This window comes from Sparus aurata, chromosome 2 (assembly GCF_900880675.1).
Source record: "Sparus aurata chromosome 2, fSpaAur1.1, whole genome shotgun sequence".
NCBI lineage: Eukaryota > Metazoa > Chordata > Actinopteri > Spariformes > Sparidae > Sparus > Sparus aurata.
Window position 1 is genome coordinate 9,471,539 of NC_044188.1, and position 16,033 is coordinate 9,487,571.

The window sequence follows — 16,033 nt, forward strand, 5'->3', positions numbered from 1 at the left end:
AAATGATTTAAAACCAGCTGAATTTTCTGCATGTGCATCTGGATAATTTTACTTGACAAAAAATCTTTTAAAAAAGTTGTTTCAGTCTAGAAATAAATTGACTGTGTTTGAAAGGTTTGAAACAAGTGGGAAATGCTGGTTTTGACAGCAAATTACTTGAGATCAGACAGAACAGTGTAAAAAAAGGGGAATGATTGCAGTGTTTTTACTTATAAAAAACACTGCATATTAGCAAATCATTCTCCTTTTTTTACACTTATTAAATTTTTTATCTATTTGCATTGATACAAAGAAAAAATAAGGCTGAGAAACCATATGAAAAAAATCTCTTATGTAATTGGAGTATGTCTCTTCACTCTTTCTAATGAAGCTTGTTTTGCCAGTTAAATACGCAATGTTAAGATTTCCTGACTTCATTGAGACATTAAAACTGAAGGGATTCACATAGTGTGAATCCCTGTTAAATCTGTTAAAGCTGATGTGCATCATTTTGACAGAAAATTTAAAAAAAACAATTATTTACATTTTAAGGCATTTAACATGGCAGGGAGAAAAAACAACTAAGTTCTGAACCTTTAATTTATATTAATTTCACTGGGCTTTCCCTTAATCTTTCCGTTTGGGCTAAAAACATTTATTTAAATGGAACCCAATCGAAGGTTCAGAGGGTTAATTAACCTAGTATTTGGTGGAACTGCTAAGATAAGAAAAGACAGAAAATGTTATAATCCATCAGTGGAGAAATGTACATGTTACAACAAGAATCATGGGCAGAGGGAAAAGAACAACAGTGACTGAGTTATAGACTTATAAAAAATGCAAAAGAGAACAAGCAAAACATTAATGGAATAATATAAAGATGGAAAAAGAAAGAAAGAAGAAGAAGAAGAAGAAGAAGCAATATAACAATATTACCCCCTAAAATACAATGGAGTAAATGAGATAAGTAAAAATACTTCAAAATTGTACTTCAGCAGCCTTCAGTACTTGAGAGAGTGTACCAGTAGTTGCCTGTTGTCTCCAGAGGGTGGCAGTAATGCGACACTAGAGCTGTTAACTACCGTTTATAGTCAGTAGAAGAAGAAAAAAAAAAATCCATTCGGGCTTTAGTTTTGATTAAATATGGACCGTCTGGCATCTTTTGGAAGTAAGTGCTTGTATGGTATAAATAATATTACAAAGTAAAATGTAACCGCTGCCGCTTTAAACTAAACAGCTCCTTTGTATGTGTATCTCTGGTTAGCCACATTAGCTCCACACCCGCTAGTATTTGTTTATTAACGGTAGCATACTAGCTAGCTCGCTACCTTTGAGTTACGTGTTTTACAGATATTTGTCTGGACTTTAAATATATAGTATATATATATATATTGTCGCTATAAGCAACATATGGTCTGGTTTCTTTTATTTATAACTTGTGGTCAAGCTCTGTTATACACATGAGATAATCAAACCTAACGTTACTTCAACATTAGCATTTGCTGGCTTTTACTCTGGGCTGATTTGAGAGGCTGTCAGTCTAGCTAGCTTGATGATAACATGATAGTTTGTCTTGAGTAAATATTAACCCCAAGTTTGTCCATTCCAGACGATCCTTTTGACAAACCACCATGCAGAGGTTGCTCTTCATATCTAACTGAACCATACATCAAGTGTGCAGAATGTGGACCTTCACCTTTTTTACTCTGCCTCCAGGTTAGCACATGACACACACACACACACACACACACATTAATACAGCTCTTGTTTATTCCCAGAGCACTCAGTCTAACTCAAATCAAACTTTATTCCAGTGTTTCACCAGAGGATTTGAATACAAGAAGCATGAGAGTGATCACAAATATGAAATCATGGTAAGTGAAATAAAAATTGTCTCAAACACACATATAGTCACACAAACCAATTATTCTCACACTTTTCCTCTTCCTCCTAATACAGACATCAGACTTCCCTGTGCTGGAGCCTGGGTGGACAGCACAGGAGGAGATGGCTCTGTTGGAGGCGGTCATGGACTGTGGCTTTGGAAACTGGTGAGTGTTTTTTCAGTACTGTTAAAGGTGCTACTTCTAGCTCGATCTCTTGGCTCAGATGGTCTCAAAATAATAACAAACTTAATTTTAAAGTGTTTCCTCAGGCTAAAATACATCTTTACCTTACAGTCCACATGTTTGTCTAGATTTTATGTTCATCTATCATTTCTTTGGAAATGCAGCGTCAGAGATATACATGTACCTGCTACCTTAAGAAAATGTTGATCAAACTAAATACAATTAAAATATTTCACCATATGTTATGCAAACACAACCGCTCCTTTTACATCAAGTGAAGTCATGACAGCTCTGCACCAGAGCCACAATAACTAATCAATTGGTTATTCAGCATTAAATTGATCACTAACTATTTTTATTTCTTTTTATTTTTGTTTTTCTTATTCTAGCTTTCTTGACCCTTTAAAGAAAACAATTCCAACATGGGAACACCCTTCACTAAATGAACACCCTTCGTAAAAACTAATAGTTTTTTTGCTAATAGTTTTAAGCCTAAGATCTTAACAGTATATACTCACTGTTGGAAAGCTGAGACTGTTGTGATTATTTTAAGCCCAAACACAAAGGAAAAAAGTTATTTCCAGACCATGTAGTAGCCTTCTAAACTCACCATGACACAACATTAGAAAGAGCCCTCTACCGCAAGAAGCAAGAATGCCTACATACCTTCGGAGTTCCCTTTTTCCACAGCTACAACGTCATGCCACAATTTTTTTTTCATAGTTTGCCAAGAGTCCATAGAATGGGAATATCCATGTCATTTTACCCAAAACTAGCTACAAGTGTTGAACAAGCAAGAAACCCCAGGGCCGTAGCTTTCATTTGAGACCAAGATTATGTTTCTAGGTAAAGGGGCTCTCAAGTTATAAGCCTTTGAATCTCAGTAGGCGCTCTTGGGGAAAAAAAGGACCCAAGCAAAATGCACAGACATGGCTTTAGAAAAAAAAAAAAATCAATTTTTTAGTCTTTTGACTTCAAATTTTAAGTGTAGCAAGCTGAGACCTGTGGCTATGGCCTAAGTGTGTCTGCTGTGTCCATAGACATACCTGAACCCTTATATCTTAGTCAGTTTATTGACATTTGAATTGGACGGAAACCAAAACCTGTGTTCCAACCTCTGTAACTCTGTGCTAGTATGTCATAGAATCACACTTAACTTGAGGGTGTTACCTTTCCAATGGTACTAAGCACATCCCTGAGTCTCAAACTATGTGGGAGCTGTCATGCTTTTAATTTCGGTATGTCGTTTTGGAAAAAGAACCTTAAAATGGGGGCGTTACGTTAATGAATATTTCCTGGTTTCTTTACTCCTCTGTGACAGTAAACTGAATATCTTTGGGTTATGGGCAAAAAAACCAAAACACTTAAGGATGTAATTTTTGCCTTAAAGACTGATCAACACTTTTGATCACAATTGTTTTTTCTGACATTTGATAGACCAAACTAATCATCATTTGTTGCAGCCCTGCTCTGCACCATTACCCTCTGTTATGTGAAATATGAATTGTTACGGGTTTGTTTTACAGACTTAGATGTGAATCTATACATTAAGTTAGAGTGCTGCTGCTACTGACTGAATAATGATTAATCATCATGTCTTGAAACATGAGAATTTTGCGACATTAGAATGAGCTCACTGGCTAAAAAATCCTGGCCAATGTGATTGAAGTTTATCACCACTTGTTATTAATTCTGTGCTCATTTCATCATTAAAAATTGGTAGTCAACAAAAGCTTTTTAAGTACTACAAGTCTGTTGAGCATGATATGATCAAAACAAGTATTTAGAGGCTTAACTCCTTTCTTTGAAGCCTTGTGTGGAAGGTTTTAGAAGTTAATCATATAATAATATCTTAAAACAAACAACCACGGTCTGTGTACTGCCTGATATGTCAAGGACCAGTGTATTAACATTCTTTGAGCCATTGTTGCACACTTACAATTTTTATTTGTGCCATTTTTCTCCTTCAGGCAGGATGTAGCGTATCAGATGCGCACTAAAACCAAAGAGGAATGCGAGAGCCACTACATGAAGAATTTCATTAATAACCCGCTCTTCTCCTCCACCTTGCTGAGCCTCCGGAAAACAAAAGACTCTCGCTTTGCAGAGGGTGCTATTCCCTTCAAACGTCAGTATCCAAGACAGTTTCTGCCTATGTTTATTGTTTTCAAGAATGTTCGAAGAAGACACAGCAGAATCCTTCAAGTTCTTCTGTTTCCACTTCTCAGTACAAATTTAGGAACATAAAGCATTTGGAATTAGTTGGTTTATTTATGAGATGCCAGCCAAGCCCTGTCTGTTCCTCTTATCAAACAGTATTTAGATTAAGATTAGAGAATGATAGGAGTGTTGATTCTTCTGGCAGAGCGGTGAGAAGAAGGTTTTGCATAAAAAAAAACTGAAGTGAACAGTTGGACAGAAGCAGTTGGTCAGTGAGGAAGTTGTCTCCATTCCTGGCGGCTTCAGATCTCCATCTGTCGCAGTGTTTAACAAACATTTCCTGTCAAACATTTAACACAGCCGTTGGCAAACTCGGGGCAGAGAGAGAAACTTGTCACATTTCTGATGTTTCTCAGGACTACTCGAGGTGAAACTAAATCTCATAAGAAGTTTTCAGGTCACCTGTCAACACCTCTTGTATTCATGCACAATACAAAATAAATGTGTGTTATAGTCACATTTCTGTGTGTTTCTCTGATATTACAGCCACTGATGACCCCCCTCGACCCACGTTTGACTCTGTGCTGTCCCGAGATATGGCTGGATACATGCCTGCCAGAGCAGACTTTATGGAGGTGAGGGGATACGTACAATATGATTGTGTGTCAGAATGAATAAACAATTGAAACGGCCACTAGATGGTACGTTATTCAAAACAGTGACTCATGTCCAAATTGTTGACTCACAGTGAGTGAATCATCCCATTGTTTGCTTTTATTCAAACACAGTTTTTTGAATGTGAACACTTATCTGAGATCATTGAATGGCTTCAAGTGAACTTAGATCCAAAAGTCAAAAGGATGAAAGTCATTTTTTATTTCCTTGTTAGGAGTTCGACAACTATGCGGAATGGGATTTGAAAGACATCGACTTTGTGGACGATGACTCAGACATCCTACGTGGTGAGACTTTATTTATTGTTTTCGCTGGCAAATAGACAAAATAATGTCAACTCCAAAGTGTTTACTCCACAGTCTTAATTGTGTCACGTTTATCATTTTCTTTCAGCACTCAAGCTTTCCGTCGTGGACATATATCATTCAAGATTAAAGGAGAGGCAGCGGAGGAAGAAGTAAGTCCTCTTCTAATTCCCCAAAAGATGAATGTAGTGTTTATTCATCCAGCATCATGTAAAGACCTCTGTCTGCCAGTAGATGGCATTATAAGCCTCTTTATTGACCTTTTGTAGCCTCATTCCACTCCAATGCTTCTTTATGCTTTCAGGTTGAATTAATGACTTTCATACTGAATTTAAATGTACAATTTGAACAGTTTCAAACCCTGTGTCCCTGTCTTCTTAATATTAATGAATTCATAATGCTAATATATTTATAATTTCTAATCTAAACATTTAATTATACTTTTGTTAAAAGCTCTTTAAACACACACGTCCTGGGAGACTTGGGTTGTTACGGTGTCAGCAGCCTGATTATAATTGCATATTTAAGCCTTTTTTTTCTCGCTCTCTCATTACAAGCCACGGGGAGTCGTTCAGGTGCAACCTTTGAGCTGCAGGAACTCTATTCAAACCTTGAATATTTTTGGAAATTGTGGGAAATGTGTCTGTCGCCTGGTGAATGCTGTGCATGCCAAACTGTTTGACATGCTGCCCAGTTTGAGGCTGGCAAAGGGAGAGAGTCCTCACTGCAGGAGACATGGGAAATTGTTTCAAAGCTCATAGATTATGTATGTTTTGTATTTCACCCAAAAAGACTGTAAATCAAAGTTCAAGATGAACCATTAGTGACCTTATTCGACACCTTTAACGCACATCTGAGGGTTTCATTTATATTGTGCCTTTGTGCCAAAGTAGTGATTTCATTCAAAGTGGTTGTAGAAATGCATACAAAAATAAACATTAAGAAAGAAGACAATAAAATAAGCAAACTATAAGCAAATATACAGTGAGAACATCTAAGGAAATTGCATTTAAAAAGAAAAGCAAGCAAATAAACAGTTACTAATCGAAGGGGGCGCACAAAAACTAAAACTGCTAAACAAGCACTCTGAAGATGAAATTAGGATTTTCTTCTGTATTTTTTGTCATTTTACAGACTAAGCATAAGGAAAATACTAGTTAGCTCCAGCAGTATTTGCTTGGCTCATTTTCAATAAAATAAAAGTCTGTTGCATTTGTTTCCCCTCTCTCTCATAAAGTGTTAGTGGCTTTCTAGAGACTCTCCTCCACCTTCAGCTTGTTAGCTGTCATTCTCAGACACAAACAGTCAATCCTTGCTGTAATCCATCCACCTCTAAATCAACTTTTAACAAGGTCATGCTCTTAGAACATGGAGGAATGGCATGTCAGGCTGGGGAGGCATGCGTATTTCCTAGTTTCATCCTCTTTCATGATCCCTTTTCGTTTTATGTTAACTTGCAGCTTGTCAGAGAGGCTCAGAGGGTCGAGACCCTGAGCTCTGACCCTTGAACCTCATGGTGAACATTTGAGGGAGCCCATTATCAATTTGACTTTTGTCTCAACCCAATTATTGAATAGATTTCACCTCGCTGCAGTGTTCAAGATATATGTATATATTGGCTTTTCAAATGCCATAATGACTTTATAGTCCGTATCAGCCGAGATAATTGCATTTGAGCAGATGCCAGGTTTCATTTTGCACAGACACTGCAATCAGAATTTAAATTTGCATAGTAATAAATCTACATCTCCATTTCTTTCAGGGTTATCCGAGACCACGGACTGATCAACCTGCGGAAATTCCAGAGTAAGTCCTCTTATGAAACTCACACTGGCCCGGCTGCGACAGTATTCATAGCAACTCAGGGAGGCATCTGATATCTAGCAGCCAAATCGCTGCCGATGTTTTCTGTGGATGCATGCAAACAGCTCTGGTGTAATAACCACCGTTAACCTCAGTGGCCCCTCGGGCAGCCGAAGTGTGGCAACTGAGTGAGCTCCTATTTACGATCGAGGCTGTGAATAGTCTACAGGGGCGGTGTGCCACGGCATAATTGCTTCACTGTGAATAGATTCCCTGTGAGATGAGAGCTGCGGCCATTATGACTGAAATGCGGGGGGCGCTTCATTTATTGATCCACCTGTCACAGGTTGGATTTCAGCGAGCGCAGTAATGTCATTCTTTGCATCTCTTGGGTTTGTGCATTAGAGGTCAGACAGACGGCGAGAGGCTGTTGGGAATGGATTTTCCCAATTAAAGCCTCTTTTTTTAACCACGTCCAACCACCCAGCCTGTTGTTGCATTTCCACGTGTTGCTCTGTAAAATTGGCTGTGGTTCGGGAGTTGAAGAGTTCTCCCCTCATGTTTTATTTATCTATCCTCCAGCCTCCAGTTAGCCCTCCTCCTCCCCTTTTCTCCCTCCACTCCCTTATCTCCCCAGTCTCTCAAGACAAAAGGGAACTCAGAGTAGCTGTAGAGCTGCAGACTGGTTGTCATGGAGACTGTCAAAGATTGTGTGTCTCTGCAGTGTGTGTGTGTGTGTGTGTGTGTGTGTGTGTGTGTGTGTGTGTGTGTGTGTGTGTGTTCTCATGTGTGTATCACATGCAATAATGGAAGCAGTATCCGAGCCCGGGAGGCTCTCAATATCATGTCTCAGTAACTGCTGGAGGCAGATTGACCAGTGTTGTTGTTTTAGAGCCACAGTCTGTCTGAAGACCTGTTAGATCTTCAAACATTAAATGATTCAAGTCTGTTTTCCTTTTATTTCCTGTTGCCTTTGGTGTGCAGTCAGTGTTTGTGTGAGGAGTCCAGTGTTGATGTCTCCTTGGAGATGTGGACAACATTGTTCTGTGTGCCCACTGTTCAGATTATGACTTCACATGTTTAGCCTGAGAGGGCAGCTGCTAATTAGCACCCACATTTAGGAGCCCGATGAAGGAACTTGACCGACACACACACACGCACTCTTCTCTCACACCCCCACAACAGCTTTCCTCTCTTGCTTTGACACTTGTCTGTTACTCAGCAACATGGCTGATGCTTTGAGACGAATACAAGAAGCTCTTTAGAGTGGGTACGCTTGTCGGGTGAGTTAAGTGCTGCTGAATACACATCGGTGTGCTGTGACCGATCTCAAGGAGAAAGGGAATGCTCTTTGAAGCTGCAAGGTTGCTGGAGCTGATGTTTTAGTGGATTCGGCTCTGAATTAGTAAAAGGAATAGAATCTAAAAACAAAACTAAAAGTAGAACACCTGCCACTCACAAAAGGTCAATCGTTATGATAACAGGAAGCACTTTGATTTTTTTAATCAGGCTTTTTTCACCATTAACGTGCTGTTTCAGCGCATGTTGCAGTCGGTACAGCTAAATAAAGACATGTGAGAATATAAGCATGATATAATGGGGGCTCCCAGGTAGCTAACCTGGTGGAGCGTGTATCCCACAATGTGCTGCATGTTGCCTCCTCTCAAATGTTGCCAAAGCATCAAGGTACAAATTTTAGGACCAAAATAGTTACAAACAGGGTTTGAATCACAGCGCGTCACTGTGGCAATGCTCCCTCTTAAGTAATTGCGTCATTACAACCTTGTACCTCCATAAAAAACCCCAAAGAAAGTTGATGCATGTTTCTGATGTTGCAAAAGACCTGCAAAATGATGAGTCTGACTGTCAATGAACATGTTTTGTTACCTAACTGGTACACAGAGTGCTGTAGGGATGATGGATTTTTGTAGGCTAACCTAGAAGTTAGTGCTGCCCTGGTTCCCTCAACAAAAAGCCTGAGTTTATGATACTAACATGTTTTGTTCAGCAGGTTAAGACCACTTTGGGGATTTTTAAGCATAAATTAAATGGCTAGAATTAAAAGCTGATATTGGGCTAGAAACAGACTACAGTGTGGTCGCATGATATTACTGACAGACTGGTGAGTAGATATGTCTCCGCGTTCGATGTGATGACGTTTAATGTCGCTGACACTTTCTGTAGTTTAATTTAGCCACTTCAGTGTGAGCCCTCAACACCAACACATCGCTATCCAGGTCGCTAACTGAGCTACCGAGGTAACAGCAGCCACAGTTAGCAGCAGTTAGCGGTGACTCTGAGTATGAATTCTACATGTGGCAAATACTTAGATATTGCACCTTTTTAAAATGTACAGATGTATACAGTATGTTCTGTAAGTGTTCCAACAGCTGCCACAAGAGAGTAGTTGTAGTACTTACAGGCCTAAAAAATGTTGATTGAGAGCTACATGTTAACTGCTGTTCTCTGGTGTAGTACACAATGTAATTTGGGGTAAAAAAAAACTTAGATTATAAACTTAATGACTCCTTGAATGCTCTAAAAATCATTGATGTGTAAAGCATTGGTGTAGAGGATTTTTCTTTCATGTTTCTGTGTTATATTTGTTTGTATCCGCTGCCCACTCACTTCTTTCCTCCCGCTCTCTCTCTCTCTCTCTCTTCCAGTGCTGGAGCGGTGCTACCCGAAGGAGGTGCAGGAGCTGTATGATGTCATGAGACGATTCGCCAGAGTGGTTGGACCGATTGAACATGACAAATTCATTGAAAGTCACGCACGTTAGTATCTGGCTGAGTACACATGGATAGGCTCTGAGACTGTGTGCAACAGGCACAAACGGAGGGAATTAATTAGACTCGGTAATGCTCAGTGGTCGTGGCCTTAAAATATTTTTTTAAGATTTTGTGGGAAGGTGCCACTACCCTTTTCTCTTTTTCTGAGGAGATTCCCAGTATATTTGTTGGGACAAATTAAAGGAAAAATGAACATGAAGTGTCTTTAATAAAGTTATTCCACTGTGGGCTTTCAGAACAGCTTCAGCATTGTTAGCTCACTATAGCTCATGAATCAGACAGTTTTCATTATGTGCATTTATTATACTACACGCATTTATTTGGGGTTTTTCTGAAAGATCCAGATTTAAGGGCATAAATGTCATACAATATGTTGTGACAGTGGCCCAGAATGGACAAACCAGACACTGGCTGTAGAGAGGTCCTTATATAAGAGATGGTAACGCGTGTTCAGTTGCTCTCAATCTGTAACCTTACAGCTAGATGCCACGAAATCCTTAACACTGGACCTTTAAAGTAAATGCTTGCCATTTCGGAAATTACGCTTATTTGTTTCTGGAGGAGAGTAACGTGAGACGACTCACATCACTCTTATCTGTCCTTTTTTTAGATATATGGTTACAGTCAGCAGCCAGTTAGCTTAGCTTAGCTTAGCATAAAGACTGGATAGGCTCTTGTACAAAACGGTAACAATTTGCCTACCAACAGCTCTAGTCACTAGGTAACCAGCAAAGCAGTTACTGGTCATCTTGGAGAAGCAGTCCGGCACACGAGTACCATAAAACAGTTAATTGTTGCTTTTTAACTTTATTTTTTAAACAGACTAAACCTGATTCACATATTTTGGAGGACACTACGTGGCCGCGGAAAATTAGACAATTAACATTTCATTATCTTGTTAGTAAACAGTTATTATCTACGTGAAAGATAGAGCAATTATCAGCCAATATGTTGCTTTCTAATTTCATTATCGGTATTATTATCGCTAAATCCAGAAGAAGGAAACCTCAACGTTGTACTTTTGGTCTCCACCAACTCCCGAGAAGAATTTCTGACTTTTTATCTGCGAAATGCTTCAGTGTGTTCACCAGCTAGTCACTTACTTTGGCTGTGTGCTGCTTGGTGCTGAGCGGATAGTGTACAGAGAATTCTCTAGGAGCTTTTCTGCACTTTGAGAGCAGCGAGAGTGAACGGAAACAGTGAAGTCGAAGACCAACGCAGCTACACAGAAAGGTCTGTAAAGCCAAGGAGAGCTGACAGAGCCAGGCTAGCTGTTTCCCCTCATTACCAGTGTTGATGCCGCTGGCTGCAGTTTCCTATTTAACAGACATAAGTCTTATCTCTTCGGTCTTCTCATTAAACTTTCCGCCAGTAAAGTGAATCGGCTTGTTTCCCAAGATGTCAAACTTTTCCCTTTTGAATTATACGTCAACAACACGCACACTGTACGTGTATAAATGGACATTAATTGCTTGAAATTTGAAAGATCTCCTCATGAAATAAAATGCTGATTCATTGTGTTGGACAAAGTGTTGAGACTGGTGAGACTTGAGCCTCAGCTGTGTGAGACGGGAGTTGAGGCAGCTCTCTCTCTGTAACAGTACGTACTGATTTGCCTTCATCTCTTTTTTTTCCTTCCAGTGGAGTTTGAGCTGAGGAGAGAGATCCGCAGGCTGCAGGAGTACAGAAAAGCAGGGATCAAGTCTTTCTGCAGTGAGTCTAGTTTGACCTTTTCACTCCTCTGTTCCACTGCACTTCATTTTAAAATTGCACGCCTCAACAGGGAAAATTTATTTATATTCAGATTGGAGCTACGCTGAAGTCTTTATTATGAATATGGCTCTAAATTATTTTAATTATTATTTGCAGCAGCAGCAGCACAGTGTGTGAGGTCTTTGGCTTGATTGTTAATGCATGCCACACAAAGGGAAACGCAACTGAATATTTTATCGAGTTGCCAGATCAGCTGCTCTTGGAATAATATCTGAAAATTGCTGACAGAATTAATGAAAGACGTGAATATTCCCTTTTTATAATGAAATATTTCAGTAAATTAAGGTGTGTTAATTCATTAAAAATGATGTTGCCTCACCCAAAAAACACACATCAGCCTGTCCAGACACAACATGCTGTTTCTGAATCCCTTCCTGTGATGTGTCCGTTGACCTTTTCTGTAACTGCTCTCAGGTGCCAGGGTGTACGAGCGGGCGAAGCGCATGCGGGAGGATGAGCGGAGAAAGCGGACCATGTTGTGTGACGTGCTGCAGTACATCCAGGACGGCAGGGCCTGCCAGCAGTGGCTCAGTAAACAGGCTGCAATGTGAGACTTCAAACTTCCTCCTCGTTACCCAGTGTGTGATAGAGGAGCCGGAGAAGTCACGCTCCTTGGAGACGCTGACCTCTATCATCATGCTGAACGCTAGGCATGCTGAGATGAAGAGGGCAGACATTTATATTACTGTGCATCCCACTTCAGCCTCCATCTCTTCGGTATTTTTAGTCTTTTTAACGTTCCACTGCTCTTGTTTTTTCAAGCCAGGCATTTTTTTTATCTGGTTGCTATCCAAGTTCTTCTAATTATTCTACCTTGAAAAAAAAAAAAACCTGAATGCGATGATTCATCTTTTTTGGATGACGATCCTGGAGTGAGAGTAGTGAACAAAGCCTAGAGATGCTGTGTCTAAGTGGGACGTGTGTGTATAAATAAGATCGTAGGGATGCTAACACTTTTCTTTCTGATTACAGCGATGCTGGCATCACTCCAGCTGTCACAACAATCACAGTGTCAGGTACGAAGCCTCTCTCCACCTTTGCCTCTGTACTCCCTCCTCTCTGTCTTGTTGGCATGGCCCGAGGCAGCAGCACATTAATGCAGACACTCCTCCATAAATACACTCAGAAAATAGGCCCGACATGCATATTTATCTTCCTGCTTTTCTTTCAAATGAGTTGCCTTTCCTTAACCTCTAGAGCTCTAATGGGACGCGCACTCCCACGCGGCTATATTTACACAAATTGCACACTGTAAATATTTGTTCCCATTTCGTCTAAGCAAAAGAATTAACTGCATGTTGTCAGCCTGCTATTATCTTATTTGATGTGTGGACCAACACTGGGGCTGCTCGCCTGTTTGACTGTTGTTGAATTTCTGCTCCACAGCAACAGGCCGGCGGAGCGCCCCTCCTCTCAACCTGACCGGGCTGCCAGGGACAGAGAAACTCAACGAGCGAGAGAAAGAGGTACAGCTCTTATTTAAAGGGTCATACGGAGTAAGGCCTCAGTGTGCTTCAAATGAAGAAGGTTGTCTGATGTGTCGCCTGACTGCTTTAAAAAGCCAGGCCAGACTTTGTGCTTCAGACACAAGCCAACCTGTACTAAAGTATCACATTACTGCAGTCAAATGAATGAAAAGACCTTTGTACTTGCTGAGCTGAATGAACATCTATTACAATGAATCATGCTTGGCTAAGGTGAGTTAAAGCACCTTGATCAGTGCAAATTCTTGTAATAATAATAATAATAGAAGATAATGGAGGAAGAATCTTTATTTGATCACATCATACAATGCCCAATATAGTGAAACTGGAACTCTGCATTTAACCCATCCTGAGGGGTCAGTGGGTGTGCGTTAACACTCACACCTGGGGACCAACTCTAGATTTTAGCCACTGCCTTTTGTCAGTGGTTGATGGAGAATCAACATGCAAACTCTGCACAGAAAGGCCCTTACCCAGCAGGATTCAAACCTATCATCAACATATTTATTTAACACGTTGCATTTATTTGATAGTGACAGTGCAAAATAACATAGCACCAGCATAACACTGGATTGATATATGATGTAGGGCCGACTTAAAGGCGTGTTTAAGAGACAGCCCTACTACAATTTAAAAACATGTAGTAGACACCACACATTAAGTTCACCAGGATCAAAGTGTGTAGCTGTGACGCACCAACGCTGTGTTCTCCAAAACAAGTATTCTCAGTCTGGCTCATTTTATGTCGGATGTACCACGAGGAGCCACTCTGATCTGGCAAAACTTGGACCCAACAAGCTCCTATCTCTTGTATTGAAGAGGAGTGAACATGTACAAATTAAAAGGCGAGTCAAAGTGCAAAGATTCTCGTGCCCCATGTCGTCATCTATCAGCTACTTTAGACAACACAGAACATTTTTAACCAACAGTCTATTGCAAACTATACATTTTACTAAAAATATAAGATTCATCTTGTTGATTTAATAAATATAATGAGGAACTACAGCATGTGATTCTTCTTCACGTAAGGAGTGACAGTATCCTTCTGCCCACTATTGAACCCTCTATGGATTTCACAGGTGTTTATCTGGTGTGCCTTTTGGTTTCACTCAGGTCGCCTTCTTGAAATTACTCCAGTCAGTTATTCATGGAAAATTCACACTTCTGATGGGAAGGTACAAAAATAGGACAGGTGGGATTTACACAAGCTGTGAGGATGGGTAAAGTGGGAAAGAAAATGTTACATTATACTACAGCAGACACCGAGAGAGAGCACCGCTAATATTTCTAGAGAGGTATCAGTTACCTAAAGAGAGTGAGAGGTAGCAGCCAGGCTAGAGGCGCTCTGAGGCTGCACTGTAGCTAAATGACAACATCAGTGGGCTCACACACGTTTGCAATGGCACTGCTAACATGCTGATGTTTAGCAGCTAAAGCATGTTTTCTAATTCACCATCTTACATTTGCTAATGAGCACTAAACACAAAGAACAGCTCAGACTTTGAAGGTATTTGATCAGAAACTAAAGTATTGCATTGCATTGCAATTTTGGTCTGATTAATGTTGTGAGAGAAAAAGCCAGTAGGTCACCCAAGTACGTTTCATCCTCAGGGGGCCTTGATATCTTATAAAATTTAATCCCACATGATTGAAAATAAAAGAACTTGGATTGAATAATTTAGCTGGGTTTGTGTTGAACTGCTGTCAAGTTTAATGAGACACTGACTGCATGCAGATTGGTACTGTAGAGTAACTGGAACCCTCTGTTTTACATTTGTACTTCACTATTTTTTTTGTAAATCTGACCCTCACTGAAAATGGTAAAGTCAACCTTTTGTTCTGTCAGTGTTTTCGATGCTTTCAGGTGATCTGGTCGGCACTTTGAAGCATACTGAGGTCTTATTTGAGACATTTTATATGCTTGTGCATGTTGTCATTGTCTCCTGCTGACCCTTGTGCTTGTTCTGTTTCTGTAGTTGTGTCAGGTGGTGCGGTTGGTGCCGGGGGCCTACCTGGAATATAAGCAGGCATTGCTGAACGAGTGCAGACGGCAGGGAGGGCTGCGGCTCGCTCAGGCCCGAGCGCTGATCAAGATCGACGTGAACAAGACTCGCAAAATCTATGATTTCCTCATCAAAGAGGGCTACATCACGAAGGCTTAGCAGCATTTGGTTTGACCACAGAGGAGGTTAAATCCTGCGTCTTTTTTTCCTCTAATCTTGTGAACATAAGCTTTTGTTTTGTCAAAGGTTCATATTGTTGCTGCTCATTTGAAAGTGTGTAACATTTGTGAGGTCTGGATCATGTTTTTGAGTTGAAGATGTGTTAAAGTGACAAATCTCTTTGTGTAATTCTCTGTCAGACAAACAGGAGCTCATATTAACATGAGATGTATTTATTTCTCCTGTCATAAAATGTTTATCAAAAAATATTTGGTGTGTGTTGATATTTTAACTCGATACAGTATATGTCAGTTTATGTAGAATTTAACTTTTAATTTGATACTTAACATTAAATATCAAATACTTTTTTTTTTACTCAAGTGCTGTTAATATGGCTGACTTTAACTTTGACCAAAGTAAAACTGTAACAAAATATCTTTACTTTGAGTACGACTTTTGGGAAGAAACAGAGACAGTGCTTAACTGTTACCTCACAAATTAAAGGTGCACTATGTAGATTTGGAGAAGAAATTCTTACTCAGATTTTTAAGATTTACTTACTGTTTTTATATATATCTATTAATGAGGTAATAATACAGTCTCAGAAGTATTTATCTTCTCCATGACTGAATAAACAAGCTGTTCTCAGAGGAAAATAAGGTTGAAAAACCTGAAAACTGTTTGCAGCTAGAAAGGTGGCAGGGTCCGCCAAATGTAAACAAAGTCTAACTGTACAAAATTGTGTTGTCATTTAAGGTCAGTTAGTCTTTTTCAGAGATGAAAACGATGTTTATTTAGTTTGTTCTAGCGAAATGTTTGACTCTGAAGATT

The 16,033-nt window shown here is 39.8% G+C and overlaps 1 protein-coding gene across 1 annotated transcript; it reads left to right on the plus strand.

Annotated features, from left to right (window-relative positions):
- The first annotated feature begins 1,024 nt into the window (after nt 1-1,024).
- tada2a (transcriptional adaptor 2A) lies at nt 1,025-15,471 on the plus strand. The gene is made up of 15 exons (XM_030406590.1): nt 1,025-1,147; nt 1,589-1,695; nt 1,794-1,853; nt 1,939-2,030; nt 4,019-4,176; nt 4,755-4,843; nt 5,098-5,170; nt 5,277-5,340; nt 6,951-6,994; nt 9,658-9,768; nt 11,425-11,496; nt 11,971-12,103; nt 12,529-12,572; nt 12,943-13,022; nt 15,017-15,471. The coding sequence occupies exons 1-15, from the start codon at nt 1,123-1,125 to the stop codon at nt 15,200-15,202; spliced, it is 1,338 nt and encodes a 445-aa protein (XP_030262450.1). The 5' UTR covers nt 1,025-1,122; the 3' UTR covers nt 15,203-15,471.
- Nucleotides 15,472-16,033: the final 562 nt, after the last annotated feature.